The sequence below is a fragment of the Melanostigma gelatinosum genome, assembly GCF_949748355.1.
Source record: "Melanostigma gelatinosum genome assembly, chromosome: 18".
Classification (NCBI taxonomy): domain Eukaryota; kingdom Metazoa; phylum Chordata; class Actinopteri; order Perciformes; family Zoarcidae; genus Melanostigma; species Melanostigma gelatinosum.
In genome coordinates, this window is record NC_136651.1 from 6,594,689 (window position 1) to 6,616,160 (window position 21,472).

Sequence of the window (21,472 nt, forward strand, 5' to 3'; positions counted from 1 at the left end):
CTGCCTTATCAGTGTTTGTCTTTGGTATAGACACAAACAACGAAAAAGACCAGTCAATGTATAGCCCTGTCTTAATGAGCAGGCAACCGTCCTCCAGCAATTGAGATGGCTCATCAATTTAATTACTTTACAACCCAGGCCCGCCCCATGCTGTCAAAAAGCCTCGCATCTGAAGTTTCCAGTCACCCAGTACTTGTAAATATGCCAGGAGAAAAGCTTTATTGCACTGCTGTTTACAATGTCACATCTAAAATCAAACGAAGGTTTATGAAGAAAGGACAATCTCCATCAATAAATCCTGTATATTAAACACGCACAATAGAAGCATATTACAAATGATATCATCACTGGTGCTGTTGTCACTGGACTACTTCCTATTTATGAATAAGAGGCCCATTATTGTCATCACAGATAACTCATACACCTTTGTGTTTTCTAAGTCTTTTCCCTAAATTCTAAGTACCAAATGGGTAAGAAGTAACTGTAACAATGCCAAATAAACCTTAACCAGACTAAAGCAGACAGTATCATGCTGTCAGAGTCTGTGTACAATGGATACAGGGTCATACCGGTTTGTAACCATAGTGTCCATACATAAACGAAAGAGTCCACGGTAACACCCAAGCATATACTATTTATGGCACATAAACTGTCATAGATTGCTTGCAAATATCACAAACGCCATATTAGGCTGTAGCAGATGGCATGCAAATTTAATGAGTGGCATTATCTTGGGAAAGAAACATTAAAAATTAGGTGATTATGTAAATGTATGAGTTTCAGAACACATCCAATACTTAATCAGTCTTTCAGCTGCAAAGTCCAGCATTAACTACGGAGCAGCAGAAGCACTGATCATTGTTTAACAGCGTAATCATTATATGTCGGCAGGCTTTATTTGTTGTATGTTTCATTGACTGTTCAGGCAATTGGCTATCGTTATGGGTCTCCTTATTCAGATTCCTCAATTTTCGATTGTGCACGAAACCTTTGGGGAACTTTAGGCGTGCAGTTTTTACTACAGTGCATGGAACGTGACACGCCTGAGTTCCAGCATGCCCAGACAGCGTATCTGTAGCTCCTGTGCTGCTAGCCAGACTAAAGGCTTGAATCCTGCATTACTAGTGTGTCTATAGTCTGCTGTGCCACTGAAATCGGTTGTCAACACCCTCTGAGCTCTGCTAGCTAGTTAGCTCCAGCTCAGCTGACAGCATGGATGAAAAGTGTAACTACTAAGTCTTTTATCAGGCCCCCCCCCACACACACACAGCCCCTTGCTCCCAATAGCAATTTATTTACTGTACACTTGTTTATTACAGATATTATACATCTAAACCAACCAATTATTAAATGGTTAACACAAACCCTGGCATTGCATTAATACAGTTAATGTAATTAGTCCTGATTGAAACCACGAGTTATACTATTCACTTACTATGTACAGCAAAGTGTTCATGTCAGCATGTTGTTAAGAAAGAAAAGCAGACCTCTGCTGGCACTTACCATGCAGCCGGATGAGTCCAACTGTCTGTCGGTCACACACTTAAAGTTCTTCTTGCAACCACCGTTATCTTTGGAGCAGTCTCGGACCGGCCCAAACGATGCCAGTAGGTCCTCTACTGTCTCAAAGTAAGTGGACATGATGGCCTCTTCCCTGGAATGGAAGAAAATAAAAAAGGTAAAAAAAACCCCGGAAAATACCGTTTCCTATGTTTTCACAGTGTCAATAGAGGCAGAAGTAATGAGAAGTGAAAATAATGCTTGAGCAGCAGAACAATCCCTCACCACGTTGGAAAGCCGTCTCTCATTTAGAAGCTATACATGCTTGTACATAATGTGACAACGTTGTGGTGTGTTGGTGCCTTTCCAGCTGCAATTACCAACTACTTGCTGATGTTTGAAACTCGCGTTGTGTTTTGTAAAAAATGTACAAACGCTGACAACAGACCTGCTATTGAATTCATCAAAGCGTTCTTTATCAAATGACAGGTACCCTCCGTGAGCTCGAGTTTCATTTCGTGGCTGGCAGTACAAAGGCGAGCCTTACAAAACCCAATCCAATAGTCGTTCAACACCGCCGTACCCTCGGGCTGGTGTTGTGCTGTCCCAGGCGTACAGCATTTTTTTTTAAAGCAGCTGTTGTAAAAGTTTCACTGGAGTGAATGTGCCTGCAGGGCTTCGTGCTGGTTCACGGTGGGTCATGTCTGGGACTAATCGGTGCGTTGGTATTAATTGGACTTGTTTGTCACGGTGTGTTGATGGAGAGCCTATAGGGAATCATCACTCTGCATCGACTAACTCTCAGGACCCATCCAAGGCCGAGGCCTCCCGGCCCGCCCTCGCTGGCAATGTTGAAGGAGGCAGCAGCAGAGCAAAAAAAAAGAAGAAGAAGAGTATGCATACACATTCAAACACAAACGGAGACAATAAGAGGTCAAATTAATGTATTCCTCATTTCTTCTTTCTTTGACTCGTTTATGTTGTCTTTGTTTTCTACATAAAGGATAGCATTATCATGACATTTTGCATTAGTGAAATTCCATGGAGGGCTAGATGTGTCTGCATTTTTATTAGATTTCCATAACAATAAAAAATGATAGAAATGACATTTGTTGTTTATTTATGTAGAAATTAGCAATGAATTCATGAGAAGAATAAGAGTCTACAGGCCCGCTAGTCGCTCTGTGAGGCTGTATTTGGGCACAGCAGTGCCTTAAACGCAACGACAATGTTAACGTTTAACGTGTCAATGTTTAGCAGGTAATGTTTATCACGTGCACCATCTTAGATGAGCGTGTGAGTGTGCTAACATTTACAATTATCACCTAACACAAGGCATGGCTAAGGCTCATGGGAATATCATTAGTTTTGCCGGGATTTAGTAATAAACCAAAGTACGGGACAAATTCTAATTATGACCTGCTGTTAGACCCCAGACGAAAAATCAGGGAATAACAAAGCGATTACAATTCCTCCTGGAAGGGACATGACTGTGTGTGTGCCAATATATTTGGCAATCCATCCAATTGTTGCCGAGACATTTCACTCAAAAACGCAAATGTCAACCTTGTGGTAGAGCTGTAGAGAAGGTCAGGGGATTACGAAAGTCAGTCGGCTTCATCTTCTGGGGGACAAATAATGCACAGTATTTGATATATTTCAGTCTCGACCAACGTGTTGGACGGACCTTCATTGCCAACCTTGGAGCCAGAAAGAGTGGAGCAAATAATTGAATTCATGTTTTCAGTTCAGATTGAGATCAAGAGATCCATTGACTTGTGTACAGCGTGTGTGTGTGTGTGTGTGTGTGTGTGTGTGTGTGTGTGTGTGTGTGTGTGTGTGTGTGTGTGTGTGTGTGTGTGTGTGTGTTTGTGTGTCACTCAGCCACTGCCAGGACCATTTCTGTTTGAAATAAATCATTAGAAACAAAGGAGGAATCTGCCATTTCCAAATGCTGGATCGTTATACTTTCTTCTGACAAATGTCAGCTTGACCACTGCGGTATAGCTCAGCAAGCTGTGCTTACGTCAGCTTGCTCAGCCATGCCCATACACTGAGCGCTGCATGCCTGCTGTCAGACTGAACGAAGGGGTAAGCAACCCCTGTGTTTCTCTTTGCAAAGAAACAAAAGCACCGTCTCTTGCAATACGGGGAAACAGTGTGCTGTGATGGTGACTCGCCTCTACAAACAGCAACACGATCTTGGATGATGTGAAGACAGATGCCCCGCTGAGCAAAGAGGGTTTTTGGAGGATTGCCACTGTCACTGTTTGTGTGTGCCTCTTTCTATATAAACTTGGGTGCTTATGTGGCAATGGTACAGTAGTGAAAGGCCACAGAACCCACTAATATACATATTGATGTTGTGGTTAGTTTGATTAAAATGTAAAAAGGTAACTCTCTTCAAAGTGGATGTAAACCATTGCAAACTCATGTATTTTGCAATGTTTCTTCAATGAGGAAAGATGTCAAATCCAGACTCTTATTGACTCAGTATTCACTGTCAATTTTTTTTCTGCATGAAAGTAATAAAAGTATAATAATCTCGTTTCTGGCTTAAGGGAAAGATGAAAGGCAAAGTATTAAAATTCATTAGAAAAGGTAGGAAGGCTCTGTGCACAGCATTGACAAAAAAAAACTTCACAATTCAAATATCATTAATACAAGCAGGGATGCATTGTGGGTGGATGTGGGCAGACAGATAGATCTCTTTTCATTTTCAAATGGCTTTCTTTGTTTACTCTTTTTCATTGTCTGCCCATGTGTGATCAGCATTTGGAAAGCTCGTTAACACCTCACACTGTTTTCAGCAAGGGATTCTATATTTAAAGTTTCTATGTTTGATTGTTGGAATGTCAGCTATTAATTGGCACATCTTACTTGTGTGAGTGGAGAAGTATCAGGGCTGACAGACAGCACACATGTACTGTAGGCTTTGCAAAATCTAAATGTTTCTTGACAGTGCTGTGCTGATGGCAAATCACTCAATGTCAGACACCGAATGTAGATAAAACATGTCTACCAAATGAGTCAAGAAAATCAATCCATCAGGCCAAAATGTGGATAGTCTTCCATTTGATTAATGGAGTTTTTTATTTTGTTTATCAACCAAAGTATATGGTAGCCCTTTGGATATTTGACCTAAGCGTTGTTAAATGCTACCGAATTCAATATTCCTATGTTCTATCTGATTTGAGTTTTCATTCAATGTGGATATAAATGACATCAACTAAAAAGGAAAACATCATATTTTGCAATGCTTTTAGTCTGTTGACCGCAAGCGGAAGCATGACGTATTGACATATAAGATGAAAATATTTAAATCAGATTAGATAGCAGCCCCTTGGTTTAAACAATAGACTGGAGAATATGATTAAATATAATAAAATATGTTATAATAATGTAAGCATCCTCTTCTGTTCACAGCAGACTAAATGTTTAATGGTCCCTAATAGAAACGGTGTGGTTATGGCGGACCCATTGTGCATTAGTGGTATTGACGTCACCCAGTAATTCCCAGTACTCAAGGTTGATGCAGAAATGCAACCTTTCAAAGAGACTATTCTTTTTTTGCAGTTTTGCTGGCCACACGAGCAGCTCTGGAGCAAAGCATGCCTGTCTTGAGGCCAAATAAACAGCCTTTACGAAACAGGGTGGGAACTTATCTTTGTGGTCAACCAGTCACAGCCGCTGGAGGATCTCATATTCATGTATTCACTTATATTTATTCAGCCCAGTTTAGCCACAGGCTATGTGAACTGAAACTACAAAATAAAATCAGAAAACCCCAACATTTCAGCAAAGTTTGTTTTCCCATATTTCCGTTGACAGTTGGTAGAGTAAAGGTTTATTTTTCCCACTAGGATTCCAAAATTAACTTTTTTTCAAATATTTACATAGGCCAGAATAAACGTATTTACAACAATTACACATCCCTTTACTCAGTTTACGGTCAGAAAATGGATAAGCCTAAAATGTAATCTTCTGGGCAATAGTGCATTCCAGTACTTTCTAAATGTTTTTCTGCTGCCGGGCTGACAGATCAAGTATTCCTGGGTCTACCTCTAGGTTTGGTCTTCTGTTGATCTACACCTCCAAATGACTTTTGAGCTTCTAACCCTATCATGCAGAGAGAGGCCAGCCACCTTGTGGAGGAGGAGACTACTTTTTTTCTCAGTCGAATTCTTTTGATCACTAACCAATGTTCAGGTGTGTGGTCCGGACACAGACTGACTGGGAAATCAAGATCTTTAACTCATGTCTTCACTCTCTTCTCATAACCATGGTCTAATACGACAATTATTTGCTATTAAAGACTGCTGCTCTCTCCTCCTGGGTGGTTCAGGCTCATGGCCAACAGGCCTCAGGACTTCGGGATATTTATATGTCACATTGTCACACTCAGCTACAAACTCTCCGATGTACATCAGAGACCAGAGATCAGATACGGAGCAATGAAGCTGGAAGCCAACATCATCCAAATACAACGGAAATGCAGCCCTATCATCACCGAACCGGACATACCTCAGCTGTTTAATGAATATCAGAAACAGCGCAGGGGACAGGGTGCACTCTTGTCATAGTCTGATGCCCACATGTGTTTGACTGAATGCAAAAAAAGGGAAACACATTTCCCAAGTGCATTGAAACCGAATGATTAACTTCTTGGGGCAAACAAGCTGGCAAACCGTTCCAGAGCCAAGGATCCTGCAAGCCAAAAAGGTAGAGATCAGTGCAATACCTACTGGGCAAAGGCCAGGGGTGGAACAGATGTATTCAATGTGGACCTGGGCGGTGGAAACTTTCCCTTAGAACATGGGGATCACTTTTTGGGGAAGGTGCCTGGTTTGGTGTGGAATCGAGAGGTACCATACGGCACCAAACCTCTTGATAGATGGTGGACTCTCCTACTCAGGAATTGTCCATGGCGAGACGTGCCAGGCAGATGTGGGACGACTGACAAATCAGTGGCTGGCTGTTGCACAGTTGGACTTCCTCCCGGTGGATGAGAGGGTCCACCATCATGTGGCTGCGTAATGCAGAGAGAAAAACTATGACTGTTGTTTGCGCATATGCGATTGTTTTTGGTTGTTTGGCAACTATGGCTGGTAGCGGCAAAGGTCACACAAGAATCCCACAGCTACAACAAATACACGCCTGAATCTGAGACGTGGGGGCTAAACACGACGCAACAGCAGCTGCGGAACACTCTTGCTGATTGGGCCAATTATCTAATTGGGCCAATTATCTACTTGGGTTGATTTGTCAGTATACTGTACCATCTTGCTGTTGACGTGACACGTGATGTGTCACGTGTCGGTGTACCTGAGCAATACACTGAACCCCCCCGGCTCCCCGGGCGCCGATCAATGGCAGCCCACTGCTCCCTATATACAGGGATGGGTCAAATGCAGTAGTCAAATTTCGTGTATGTGTATATGTATATGACAATAAAAAATGGTTTCTTCTTTCTTCTTGAAGGGTTTTATTGTCCACTTTCCTCCCGCACCAGCTGATTTGGTGCTCCCTACACACAAATGTAGGAAGAGTAGGTAGGGCGAGGGGTCAGGTTCCAATTGAGATATTAATGTTAAAAATTATTTATATTGTTTTGTATGTCTCTGTATATCGCAAACCTCCTCGCTATGGTTTAGCCTCTGGGTTGCCCTCTTGCTTAACGGCGTCACAAAGGAATACTGCACTGAACATTGTTATTGTACCACAATCTTTAAAAAAAATCAATTCTCTGTCTCGGTCTCCTATGTCTTGTTCTCTTAATTTGGCAACTCAATTCTTTCTGAATTAGACAGGCACCACATGGCATTCTGTGCATCAGTTCTTTCTGGCAGGCACTCAAAGCATTGACAAATGACTCCTTAATTCAGAGGAAAACACATGGTGGGGAAGGTGAGGCAGACACAAATAATGGTTTGCCTCAGCTTCTGGATAGAGGGAATAGTGAGTCGAAGACGAAAAAACAATCAATTCCGAGATCCCTGTTGGAACACTGTCCAGAAGGGGGTCGATTTTGCTCCCCCAGCTGGAGAAAATTCAAAAATATAGGGACATTGGAAAGTTTCTTATAATGTTGCACAACATATTAAATCCTGGCACATAGTTCTGAAAGTATTCAGCAAAGTTTCCCTCTCATTGTACAATCAACCAGGGCCTCAACCCCAAAGGTATATTCCCATAATACGGAAATTAGTCGCATCCAAAATCAACAACAGATTTATATCTCATAAGGTTTCTTTCCAAATCATTAGCTGATCAAGATCACCTCTTTCGCTTGACCCAGAAGCACATTGGTTGCATCTAAACACTAACTAATGCACTTGTTATTAATCTGCCTCCCTGCCTCTTGCTTCTCCAGATGATGAATGGCCAGGCGGCGCTGCCCACAGTTAGAGCGCTGCTCCAGCATGATTACAGAGCCCGTTATTGGTCTGCCCCTGCACTTGATTAATGCTCTTGTTACAGCTCCCTACAAATATGCTGACTCTCATCAAGCACTTTCATCATTGAATAGAGTGCATTTTCTTTAAGCTGACTGTAATCACTGAGGAAAAAATCCAGTTGGTGAAAAAAGCAGGTAAACCTAAGTGATGAAATAGAAAGTGAAACAGCACTACTTTGAGTTGTGAAACATGTTTTGATGGAGATCTGGAGTAAGAGGATTTATGTACTTCATGTTTTCCTGATCTCAACTTCTTGCAGTGGGATTGTATTATTGACAGTGGCACATTTTGATGGTTGACTTGATCACAGTGAGTGAGGTCATTAATCACCAGCGTGGGGTGACAGCTGCTACTGAGGGTTATTAACAGTTCCTCATCGACACCAATACTCGTCTTGGAGCACAGTTTATTTAGCGCGGCTGAACTATTTATACTGTGACATGCTTGAAGTGTTTTTGGACACATTGGCGTTGGTTCAACAACAAGCAGCATGAATGCAAAGCTAATTTTAGAGAAGATTAATAAGAGAAGAGTAATAGATGTTTGAGATTTTTCTACATGGTACATGTGTAAAGTTGAATGTTACGCATTATAATAATGGCTGGGAGGTACAGCACGTACATTGTCTCCTTGTTTCTCAGCAACCGAGGAAGAGACAAGGCCTGAGCCTGAATTCTGACACTGGCGCAGTTATTGATCAGTTAACAGACCAAACACTGAACGCAGCAAAACACTAAAACATCTTTTTTTTGCTTTGCATTCTGCTCGGGGCTCTGCTGTTAAATGAAAACCGTATAAAGTGTGTAAATGTTTACTTTGAACAAAAAAACACTGACAAGGCAAGTATTTACTGGAGGCTAATTCACAAACATCAGGCCATTTGTGCGAGTGTTTGGCTTTATTTTATTTTCCAATTGTCCGGGTTAGAGTCCCGAGGCTGGGTTGGAGTCCCACGCTAAATAAGACCTCAGAGAGGCCGGGTTAGAGTCCCGAGGCGGGGTTGGAATCCCACGCTAAATAAGACCTCAGAGAGGCCGGGTTAGAGCCCCGAGGCTGGGTTGGAGTCCCACGCTAAATAAGACCTCAGAGAGGCCGGGTTAGAGTCCCGAGGCGGGGTTGGAATCCCACGCTAAATAAGACCTCAGAGAGGCCGGGTTAGAGCCCCGAGGCTGGGTTGGAGTCCCACGCTAAATAAGACCTCAGAGAGGCCGGGTTAGAGTCCCGAGGCTGGGTTGGAATCCCACGCTAAATAAGACCTCAGAGAGGCCGGGTTAGAGCCCAGAGGCTGGGTTGGAATCCCACGCTAAATAAGACCTCAGAGAGGCCGGGTTAGAGTCCCGAGGCTGGGTTGGAGTCCCACGCTAAATAAGACCTCAGAGAGGCCGGGTTAGAGCCCCGAGGCTGGGTTGGAGTCCCACGCTAAATAAGACCTCAGAGAGGCCGGGTTGGAGTCCCGAGGCTGGGTTGGAGTCCCACACTAAATAAGACCTCAGAGAGGCCGGGTTAGAGCCCCGAGGCTGGGTTGGAGTCCCACGCTAAATAAGACCTCAGAGAGGCCGGGTTAGAGCCCCGAGGCTGGGTTGGAGTCCCACACTAAATAAGACCTCAGAGAGGCCGGGTTAGAGCCCCGAGGCTGGGTTGGAGTCCCACGCTAAATAAGACCTCAGAGAGGCCGGGTTAGAGTCCCGAGGCTGGGTTGGAGTCCCACGCTAAATAAGACCTCAGAGAGGCCGGGTTAGAGCCCCGAGGCTGGGTTGGAGTCCCACGCTAAATAAGACCTCAGAGAGGCCGGGTTGGAGTCCCGAGGCTGGGTTGGAGTCCCACACTAAATAAGACCTCAGAGAGGCCGGGTTAGAGCCCCGAGGCTGGGTTGGAGTCCCACGCTAAATAAGACCTCAGAGAGGCCGGGTTAGAGCCCCGAGGCTGGGTTGGAGTCCCACACTAAATAAGACCTCAGAGAGGCCGGGTTAGAGCCCCGAGGCTGGGTTGGAGTCCCACGCTAAATAAGACCTCAGAGAGGCCGGGTTAGAGTCCCGCAATGTGATACAACTGTATTGATAAAACACTACTTTTTTTGTGTTTTAATGACTGTTTTTATTGTTTCAATGTATGTTTTAAATCTCCTTTACTTTTGCCTTTATGCTTTTAATGATTTCATGTGAAGCACTTTGAATTACCTTGTTGTTGAAATGTGCGATACAAATAAACTTTCCTTTATGACTTTGCATTCACCACTCAAATGTATGTCAATTTACTGATAAATGAAAGAAGCGGGATTCCAAATGTTGTATACAGAATATAATTATGTTGTGAATCTCTCAATCCTTAATAATCCAATAATAAACCACAGTGCTGAACTATGTTGCAGCAGAAGCTGTGCTTTTATTATTACGACCAATTGTATTCCTTTTACGTTTCCTCTATTTAAATATGACTTCCAGCACAGTTTGGTCAATCACTGGAATGAATCTTCTTCGACAGTGTCGAGCTTTAAATGTCAGGGAAGTCATAAAAGTGTAAATATCATGAGAATAAGGGTTAGGGTTTAAAATCGGTTGTGCTCATATGGCAGCATTTTACTCATGAATAGGTAAATACTTGAACAAGGTAATTTTGGTAACCCTGAAGTCAAGTAGGTTAGTACTGCATCAAGAGGACATTACCGACATTACCAAGGGAGGAACGTTGTTCTGTTTCACCCTTGTCTTACCCTCTAATATGTTCTGCACACTCACCCCTGTGGAGCAGGGCACTGGAATTTGTATGCACCGGTTAAGCCAATAAGGATGGACACACCTCACAGCACCCAGCATTCTTCATAGCATCCGGAACAATAATACATTTTCTTTTAGGGGATGAAAGAGTAACCAGAAAAAAACATAAATGCCTGTGGTCAAGGTTGACCTCGACTCTGTCGGCAACACTGCTTGATTTGTATGACCATCAGAAACAAAGATTCTGAATATGAATGCTTTGATTCAGTGGCTGCAGAGAAAGGTAAAATCATTCCGGTATAAAATTGTTTTTATTGATAACAGCAAAAAGCGAGGTCTGTGAATCTAGAGACGAATAAAAAGTAATGTTTCAATACTTTGAGCACCAGAAATAAATACAATTTCATTTAACTCCACTGGGCAAATAAAACTGAACTCGCCAGCATGACTGCATAAAACTACCGGAAACTGGGGACATTTACGGTATTTTAGTGACTGATTTTGGGAAAATGTTTAAGGCTGGTTAAGATATTGAGGTCTTTTCGTAATAAAAAAAAACAATTTATGTGAGGTCGGGTTAATTATATCAACAAAATAAATGTCCACGGGTTCTATCAGCAAGTCAAGCAGAAATGTAACCAGGATTAATCCTTTCAAGTGCCAGAGCTACAGCATCTTTCACCACTTCCTAAATCAACATGCGTCTCATGACTGGGTGATTTCATCAATGCCTGCATAAACACGTTGTGAAGCTGTACAAGCCAGAAACCCCATGAAGTCCCGCAGGACTTTGTTCCACAGAAATGCTTTAAATAATGAGTTGCCTGCATTATTCATGACAATCCGACGGATCCTCCTCATGTTACAGGAACTTATCATTAACTAAATACAGATCATTAACTCATTATGTCAATTAAAGTGGCTTTTTAATCAGCGATACAATGTATTACTTCCTTGAAAGTTTGTGTTTATTTCCTGGTGTGATGTCATTCAAGATGAATCTCTACGCAGTTCAATTCACAGAGACAAGAAGATAGCTTTGTAACATTTTATTATGCTGTGTGTCATGTTGCTATCTTACTTGAAGTCGCCAATATCAAATAAGACATTCTAAATGCCTAATCTCCAGATAAATATCATACGGACGACTGCTGATGTAATTCAGGAGGTGACAACAGCAGACATGCTCACCACTGTGATGAAAGCACGTACTTCAACTGATGAACAGCCGAACTAGCTCAACAAAAACTGAGTTCTTGCCCACTGTTGAAGTGCTGAATTTACACCTGCGCTTGTGATGTAACCCAGTAACCCGTAACCCAGAAATCAAGAAAAAGAAAATGCACAAAAGGAATAATTGCTTTGAAATAATTGTTTTTCCTCCCGTCGCTAAATGGAGAGACTTTTTGTCCGAAATATTCTGAATCTGATCAGATCAACATCAACATGTAGCAGGTGTGTGGCTTTAAACTGTTGTTGCTCAAAAACATGTCCTCGTTTTTCTGGCTGACAACAACTGATCACAACTCTTTTTCAAAGTAAGTGACATACCTTGACTAATTAATCGAGAGCCGTGCTGCAATCCCATTCACGTCAGTATTAGCAGATGTGAACAATTGCCTTGGGAGTTCTATGCTCCTAAGGCAATTTAATCAAGCCTGTGCAGAGTTAGAATAGTAAAATTGCAACAACAATTTACGTGATAACTTACGTGAGTACTAAAATGCAGTACTCAAACGATAACTGAGCACGAAGCTTTCTGAATTACAGATTAGTAAACTGAATGTTCTGTGTCAAAAACTCCCAGACCTGAAGGGAGGGGGATCTGATCAAATCTACCAAACACGTAAAGTAAGCGTGTTCTGCAAAAATATGTTTTGATAGAATACATTTTTCAGTGACGTGGCGGTCCCATTTTCAGCAGTGTGTAGTATTGCTGTGTGTGTAGTATTCCATCTGTTATGGTTGTGTACTGCTGAGTCAGACAACACACTGACACTGCATGCAAGAGGTACTTTCCAAGGTACCTTGTCGGGGCAAGTATTTTATGACCATTGTAAGATAATGCAATATTTCCCTAATAGGCCGTCTGAGTCCGCGCTGACTCGTTTCTGTGTCAGTGATGTGAGGAGTTGTTTTAATCTGCAGCTGATGCTCTGACGTGTGTTGTGATGTTCCGCTGCACTGATGCATGCCAGCTCCTACTGGCTGGTTGGGTGAAAAAAACCATAACTCTTACGTTGCCAATATTTAGTTGTTGCACTGTGAGAGTGCCAAATCCATAACCTTGTTGACACTCCTTTCCCGTTTGGATTCATTTGTTTGGATCTCTATGTGCAGAGCCCAAAGTAACAGTGCTTTGCCCGTCACTTTAGTCCTCTGAAACCAAGAACCTCGAAGGTTTAATTACCTGATTTACTGCTTGATTGGTATTCTGACTAGTATTTCAGGGGTCTTACAGTGTTGTAGCTATTTTTTTTAAAGAAGATAAAGAAAACTACTTTCCGATAAGTAAAAAGCTTAAAACATTTTTTACTCATGTATACGCTCATCTTTTATTCTAACCAGCATTTTCAATGACGAATAAACCACATTAACGTTGCCTACAGCAAGAAGCATACTTGCTTTATAGTGGTTGCAGACATGTACACGGGCAAACGGAGATAATGAAGTCGCACTGTGATATTCATATGCCTGTTATATAGCCATATGTGAATGCCATATATCGTGAGCTTCTGTCCTGAAGTCAGAACGGCAGTCTCAACGCTCAGGCTAGTTTCATGGAAACAGCTCACAATTGAAGTGCAGACATATATTATTTGTACTTACACACTCCACAACACAGAGGAGCTTTATTGATAGTATTGCTGTGCCGCTCAAGCTGTAGATCCAAGGCTTAGACATCCATAAACAATGAAATGATTTATATTGTATTTGTTGAGCCCTTCACAAATGAAAAAGGAAAAAAAAAGAAATGTATGTATCACTTTAGGTTTATCTGGACCACACAGCAAAGAAACTGTCCCACACGGTTTCTCTTTCAACACGAGTGTGGAGCTCTGTGCTGAATCAGACTGACCTGACCTCCCCCGGATCTTCAGTAACCATCACGTCCGTCTTACAGCTGGCGATGGGGTTGATTGACAGCTCCACTGGTGGCACCACGAAGCTCTTGCTGACTGGCAGCCACAGCCCTTGGCCCATACTGTAGAATGATCTGTGTCGGCACAACCACAAGACCTAAATGTCAATCAAACTACAGTCACACTATAACATTTTGTTATTTTCACACACATTGCACAGTGTGTACATACATACGCATGCAGATATATGTCTGTAGGAATGAAGGGTGGTGAGGGAATGCTAGATAGACGGAGATTTTGCAATTACCGGCATAGTGTATCATTTCATACATTAAGGGTGATACATATAATGGGCAATATGGTCATGCTTGTGTTAATTACTTGCATTAAGGATAATGCAAATGTGCTGATAAGCAACAGTTTTATATTGATGTGAAAACAGTCTAGGACACAATTAGATGGCATTGTTTGTTTTAATGATTCCTCTTCAGAACACGATGTAATACAAATAGAACCACATTCAACAGGAAAATGAAGTCACAGCCATTAACTCTCAAGGGAACTTGTTTAGCACACCAGTGTATAATGACAAGCTTATATTGTCAGTCCTGTGCGGCAACTAATTCAATTGGTATTTTTGCATGTGGTGCATCTACACAGTTGGAAACGGATTTGCCATCTCTTTGAATGTAACGTGCGCCGCAGCACAATGCTTTTTGGTGCCATGTGTGCTGATGACCTTTGCTCAAAAATTATCTAGCTTCGCCAGAGATGTTTCCACCGAGTGAAGATAAATATCCTCAGGAGGGAGGACACCCTGGGGGGCCAGGATTTACCACTTGGGAATAGCGACACATGGTGAGGCCTTACAAATGGCACAGAACACGGCTGTGCTTTGCATCATGTGCATTAATAAATGTATCTGAGCAGGTGGGCGATACTACAACACATTCCCACTGAGAAACCCAACTCGAATGGCTTCACTTGTCAAAAAGCTTGGAATTAAATAATGAACCCTGTCATTTGACTGCCACGTCACAAACAATATTTGTTTTTCACCCTTTCTACATCATGTAAGTTTATCCACTGTTAAATATTTCTTTCATCTATCCTGTCAAACACGACTTTGTACGTACCTGATCACTGGAACATCGTTTTTTTTCTCGACTGCCAAACATCGGCATTAAAAACCTTAACGTGTACACAATGCAGCTGCCAGTATGTTTTTTATCACAAGATATATTACACTTATTCTGACCTACCCTCACTATCTGACAATGAAAAGCCAAATTTGGCTTCAAAATGCATTGAATCTATGACATTTTCACCCACCGATCTTTCTTTCAGAACACAGAAATGCTTATTTGCTCACTGCTCCTAGCGCAAAAAAAAAGTGAGAGGCATCACTGGTTTCCCACATGGATCCCCATCTGTGAGACCAATCCCTGTTCGGACTGACTCGAACATTGTCAAGCTAGAGCAATGCAGTATTTCATCCTACCCACCTCTACACAGCACTGATGTAGAACCCCTCCAACAGGAACCCAGTGAGGGTTTACATTCAGTTGCTGCATCTTTACTCACTTTGTCTGCTATCTGTATGAGTGTGTACATGGCTGAAAGTATATGAGTATATACTCTGTGTGTGTGTGTGTGTGTGGTTGTCCTTTCATCTTTCTCCTCTCAAAAACTCTGGACCGGCACAGCGCTTCGACCAAGCGGTAGATTTCTTTGCTGTCTTTGTGAGTGTGTGTGTATGCCGGCGCCATCGGAGTCCCATCGCCAACATAATGCCGCTTTTTTTGACTGCGGAAAGTTGAATTCAAATATTTTGCACAAAAACGTCAAGATTTGAACCTGAATCCAAGACTGAATCCAGTACCCATATACATTGGTTTTCAGCCAAAACAAGTGGTTTGGGGTTTAGTTACTCTTGAATAAAACTGTATGGAAATTCGCCATCAACTTTCGAAAGCTACAGACAATATCGTCTGAATATTGTCTGTGGGCAACACGATTTTGGTATGGGTATAGTTCTGGTTTTCAGTTTACAATCCCACCAGTTATTATCTGTATTTTGTCGTTTAGCTTTTTATTCCTTTAAAATCAGCTTCTTAACGTATTACTTGTTAAACAAACCGGTTGTACACATTGTCTCTCAACCAGGCAGCTACACCTCCGGTTGCAAAAATCAAGATAGCGATGGCCATCATCCCAAACTCAAGGCTTCAAGTTGTCCATAAACCAATAGTTGACATCACGACGACTACATCCACGTCTTATATACGTCTATGCTCTCAACTCTACTACTCCAGTCTCGCATCTCAAGTTGCAAATCAGTGAGCAGGGCAATGGAGAGGAAGTCTTGTCCCGAATATCCGCTGACTACAGCGGGACCTAAAAATATAACTCCTTCCCCCAGACCGATGGGTTCCGGGATTGCTTACCAACCAACTAAATAATTACATAGTTAATGGCCTGGTGAAAACTGTGCTACATGCATTACAAATCCAGTCAGTGTGCAAAATACCCGGTGACAACGGGGGGGATCCCGTCTACTAACGTCGTTTGTCTTTTTTTATGCAACTTTTAATGAAGTCTCTATCGAGCGTCCATAAAGTGCCTGATTCCCGACTCGTACAACAAATCTATAACATGTGTTGGAAGGACTATCTAACACTTAGACACCTTTTACTCATCAGCGTTATCAATATTTGTGTATGAATAACTGAACTAGTCTTGCTGAACTCGGTCAGGTTGATCTGGACTATTTAAAGAGGGACAAATAGAATAGAAACACCGGAGTTATAAAGAATGGGTCCTTTGAGACTTGCACTTCTTGAAACATGGCATATGCAATGACCCCATCAAGAATGACAAGTGTAACAGACATGGCAGTAAAAGCATTTGAAAGGAGACCATCCAGGACCGCACCTTGGGCTGTTTCCCCACACAAGAGCCCACGGGTAAGACCTCACCCCGACACAAGGTGCATCTGTGTGTCCATCCAACTGCCTCTATGTGTATCTGCTCATCTGTATGAGCACACACACACACACACACACACACACGCCAAGAAGACCACCATCATCCCATTGAGTGTCCACAGAGTCACAGATGGCCAGCAGAAGTCATGCACTCGGGAGAAGCGTCGGAAGTGAAGGACTCACCTGAAGATCCTCTCGGGGGCCTGCTCCCCTGTGACGAGGTCATATCCTTTCTCCAGGTTAGCGTATGGCCAAGGACTTGAGGACAGAGAGGAGGGAACACCAAGTCAGAGAGAGAAATATATCAATATTTCAAAGTCATGTTGTATAATTATTAATAATACATTGGAATGTGTTTATGTACTCCGAGTAAAAAAAGGACGAGCTTCATGTTTTTTTTATTCATAAATAAATTACTCCACACTGTGTATATAACACAATCTACCTCAGGAAATAAAAAGACACGGTCAAAACGAACACTGCTTGATCATATTTGTGTTTTAATATACCCTCTGTCAACCGTTACTCCTGCAAAACTGTGAATGGGAAATGTGATATGCTACTGGACTGAATCCAGACGATGACTGATGGAGTTCAATGACAATGTGGGACCTTTTAGATGAATCAATAACTGCGCAAGCCAGTTAATTGTCAAACAAGGTCAGAGTGAGAGAGGAAGCTCATTTGACTTGTTTTTCCTTCCCTAACACGTCGATTTATACCATTTGTCTTTCTTTCTTCTGTGTTGTTCTTCATTTATATATATTTCTTGCTGCCCCTGCTGTTTTCTCTCATTATAAATTACAACATCCCTCCTAGCTTCTCCTCCTATCTGTATTTCTGATTATCTCTTCAAATACCTTCTATATACACGTTAGCTCATTAACTGCAAATGTATTATATTTGACATTAATGGTGACCATTTTTGAAAGCTAGAGTAAGTTATTAGATTGATTTCCTACCTTGGTTTCCATTCATTTGAATACTCTGCAGATCAACTTAAAGAGACTTGAAACTTTCTCCAGATAGCTAATCCATCACAGTTAACAACTCACCTTTATTTCATGTAAAGCTGATATTGCACTGCACTGCGAACCCAGCCGTAAGGTAGTTTAAGTACAAGTAAGTTCATAGACATCAGTGGGTAGAGCAGACAGGACTTACCCTTCATTCCGACCCCAGTCGCTGCGAACACAGAGGTGTTCATGGACGGGATCGGGAGAATAACCCTCATGACAGCTGCATTCTCCTGCACCAAAGAGAACAAGACGGGGGCCAGTGGTGGATATTTATTCACCCTCAGGAGATGAATACATTACAGAGCAAGCGGCCCTGGCCTGCTCATACATCAGATGCGTATCAAATAAGCACGTGTCATGCTATCTTATTTTTCCAGGTACATTTTTCTGGCGAACAAAACTGGAGTAGATTCACATTAGCTGGGCTATTTCCTGGAATATTTTGCAATCATTGTCTTGGATTTTTCATCACCAAGCCATCGAGATGACCTTGTATGTTGCCGCTGTTGTTTTTTTCCCCCCAGAATACTATGGACAGAAGCTTCATTGGTTAAGTCAAAAACCTACAGATTTGAATGCTTTTAACATGATGACTACAAATATTGTGTCGTGTGTAAAGGCTTAACAACAGAAGCCACCACCAGCCAGCACTCAAACAGGAAAACAGTGTCGTAAACGTTTGTTGATTTATTTCTGCTGGCTAGAATCTGACAAAAAAAAGTGACTGGGATTCCGTTGGCTCCCAGTATCCCCAAACGTCTTCATCATCCTCACTGAGCTATTTTCTTTCGTTGAGCTTTTTTGTGTCTCGATACGAGATCTCCGTTCAGCTCTGCTCAGTGGGCTGGACAGCTCCCACTGCAGAACGAGCACAGACACTCAGACAGCAGCACCGCTGTTTTGTTTTGGTACAGGAGGCTGGCTATCGAGCTGCTCGGGTCAGTTTCTATCTCTCTGGCTGCTGACTCACCAGCTAGGCATTCAGTTTAAAACCACACATTGCTATTACATGTCATAATACATCATTTGATTGGATATCAACAGTGCCTAGTGGGTAGCTGAAATGTTAAATGTATGTATATATATATATATATATATATATATATATATATATATATATGACCTGTACTGAGTAAGTTGCTACTACTACTACGATTAAACGCACCAATGGATGTGTCATTTGCGTACATTATGTGTTCTATCAGTTTTTAATAAAGATATAAACGCTTTAGTGTTGTGTATGGTAAATTGAATACCCAGAATACACTGCATGTGTAATGCCTTTTTCAGTGGGTGGATGCATTTGTCAAATTTGAAGTCAATTTTCCAACTATTAGCACCGTTCCCAAAATAAAGCCACTGACTGCTTTCTGTTGACCGACAGCATACGGAGGCATAACACTGGAAAAAATGCGTCACGGCCACCCAGGCAACCCCATTCACATTTTATCACCTCGTGTTTAATAATTTACTGGTCGAGTTTATCGGCTTAAGACTCACTCGCAGGCTGACGCACCACCAGGACTCACAGAGTCACAGAGATGCAACAAACATGTTTTTATTTGCGTGTAGCTATTTATGGTGCCTTCGCTAAACGGGGAGCAATCGCTCTTTAATATGGCTCACCTTTAAAATGTGGACGCAAGTAAACATTCAAATACTGTAGACATTTCAAATGGAAGATAAACGAAGAGTGTAAAGGTTGCAGGATTAATAAAATCTATTATTTTATATTTGCAACATTTCCTCTGAGTCGGAGACAAACGCTAACCATGACATGAGTCGTGTCCTCCAAAAAGTTTAGTTCTTTAGTGAATAGTATGTTGCTTAAAGACGTGCAATGCATTCTGGGAAAGCATAACTGCAAATCGAAATACAGTAATACCTACTGGCTGTGGAAAACAACCATCCTACATCTCCGAATGAAAGACTCACCTTGATCTGTGTGCAGCATTTTATTTGATTTTACTTTGTAACATCAGAGCTCGGAACATTTTCCTCACGACTTCTACTTTAGAGTCAAGGAGGTTAATTACTTATGGCTAGGGAACTTAGTCTGTGATTCATTCAATCAATGGCTGTTTTTTTGCTTTCAGAACTGCAGAACAAGTTGCTGTTAATTTGACAATACACATCTTACAGTGCACCCATCCACCCTGACATTCTCCCTCTGCAGACTGTGTGGCTCTATTACAATGGCACACTCCGTCCTCCTTTGCTTTCCTTTGAAAAGATTCATAATCCGTACTGCAGATAGAGGGCTTTGTCACTTGGATGTAAACATATTGCGTTTTTTGGGGCATTAGCTGAAACGATTGATGCTGTTGTTTTTCCTGGGGAGGCATTCTCATTTGATTTCATACTCCAAGGCACGCAAACATGTATTCTGTGCATGGTGCAAAGACACATAAGCACACACCTCCATTTCCCACTGCTACTCGTTGCATACACATTCAACCCAGTTAAAGTACTTTTTTTTTTTCCTGACTGCCAGAGGCACTGCTTAATAAAATCCATCTTGCACATGTGCAGTCAGGTCGCATGTTACCAGCTACATGCTGGAGAGGCTGTAAGGAGGAAAGTTTCTCTCTTTCCTTTCCCCTTTTACAGTCTGCCAGAGGCGAGAAATGGCTTTTTTCACGAGTAGTCTGTTCGTGTTTAGGCTAACAATAGCACCGCAATTTTTTTTTTTTGTTACATATGCAATGGGAAAGATTTACACGGCAAACTCTCATTTGCGGATGAAAATGCCCGACTGCACTTGTGATTAATTGGAGAGGGGAGATGGGAGTAGGCTGCATCCAGGAGACAAGCGGCTGTGCCTTCTGCTGACAACCGTTACACTCAGCTTGTGTTTGGTTCGAGAGAAAACATCTAATAGGATGGGGCCAAAATATTTCACACTACAAAAAGCGTATCAGTACCTCAGTTACCAGTGTTTCCGTCATGTAATGCATCCCCTTGAAGCCCCAAACACCTGTTTGTATGTGGACATATTAATGGATGTTTTCAAACTTCATTTATTATCCGACTAAAATAAAACAATACTAAGTATGTCTAATCATATAGAATGATTAATGATAGAATTAGAATTGGACGCTCCTCATTTAGAAGTGAGCCGAGTCCACACATGTAATCAACAATACTGGCACCTGTATTAAATGGCAGCAAATATAAATCACGCTGGATAATTGATTCACATATGTAGCTCACACATAAGAGCGTACTGTATATATTGTGCAGCCATATATGTGTGAAGGCCTGGAGGCTGCAGAGGGACACAATCACCAAGGCTTTTCCACCTCGCCTCAGCTGAGGCGCAGCAGCACGGAAGCACGGTGTAATCTGAGACACACCTTGCAAGCAATCAGTGCAATGTGTTTCTTTCCTTTATGCAAATGCCTTTGAGGGCGGATCAAGCAATTAATGGGAAGAGATATGTCCGGCTGATTACACATTCCGCTGGAATTAACTGACCTTTAGACAACTTGCGAGAATCAGTTACGTGCAGCAGCTTCTCTGCCTCTGAAAGCTGGTTCAGATATAGCGGCGGCGTACAACAACAAAAAAAAGGGAGGTTGTGGTTGAGAAGAGAAAGTTAAACTGGAGCAATTCTTACGAGAGCTCAGAGACAAAAGGTGAGTGTACTACAAAAACAATGGGAAGGGGAGGAGTTGAGCTGAATTGGCTAATAAAAAACGCTCTCTTAAA

The 21,472-nt window shown here is 42.1% G+C and overlaps 1 protein-coding gene across 1 annotated transcript in view; it reads right to left on the minus strand.

Annotated features, from left to right (window-relative positions):
• Window positions 1-21,472, minus strand: part of astn2 (astrotactin 2) — a gene marked incomplete at both ends in the record, with an annotated part of 218,560 nt that overhangs the window by 79,935 nt on the left and 117,153 nt on the right. The window contains 4 exons of the mRNA XM_079288873.1: window positions 1,504-1,654; window positions 13,752-13,889; window positions 16,926-17,000; window positions 17,907-17,991. Of these exons, the coding sequence (XP_079144999.1) occupies window positions 1,504-1,654; window positions 13,752-13,889; window positions 16,926-17,000; window positions 17,907-17,991 (449 nt within the window). The remainder of the gene's footprint in view (window positions 1-1,503; window positions 1,655-13,751; window positions 13,890-16,925; window positions 17,001-17,906; window positions 17,992-21,472) is intronic.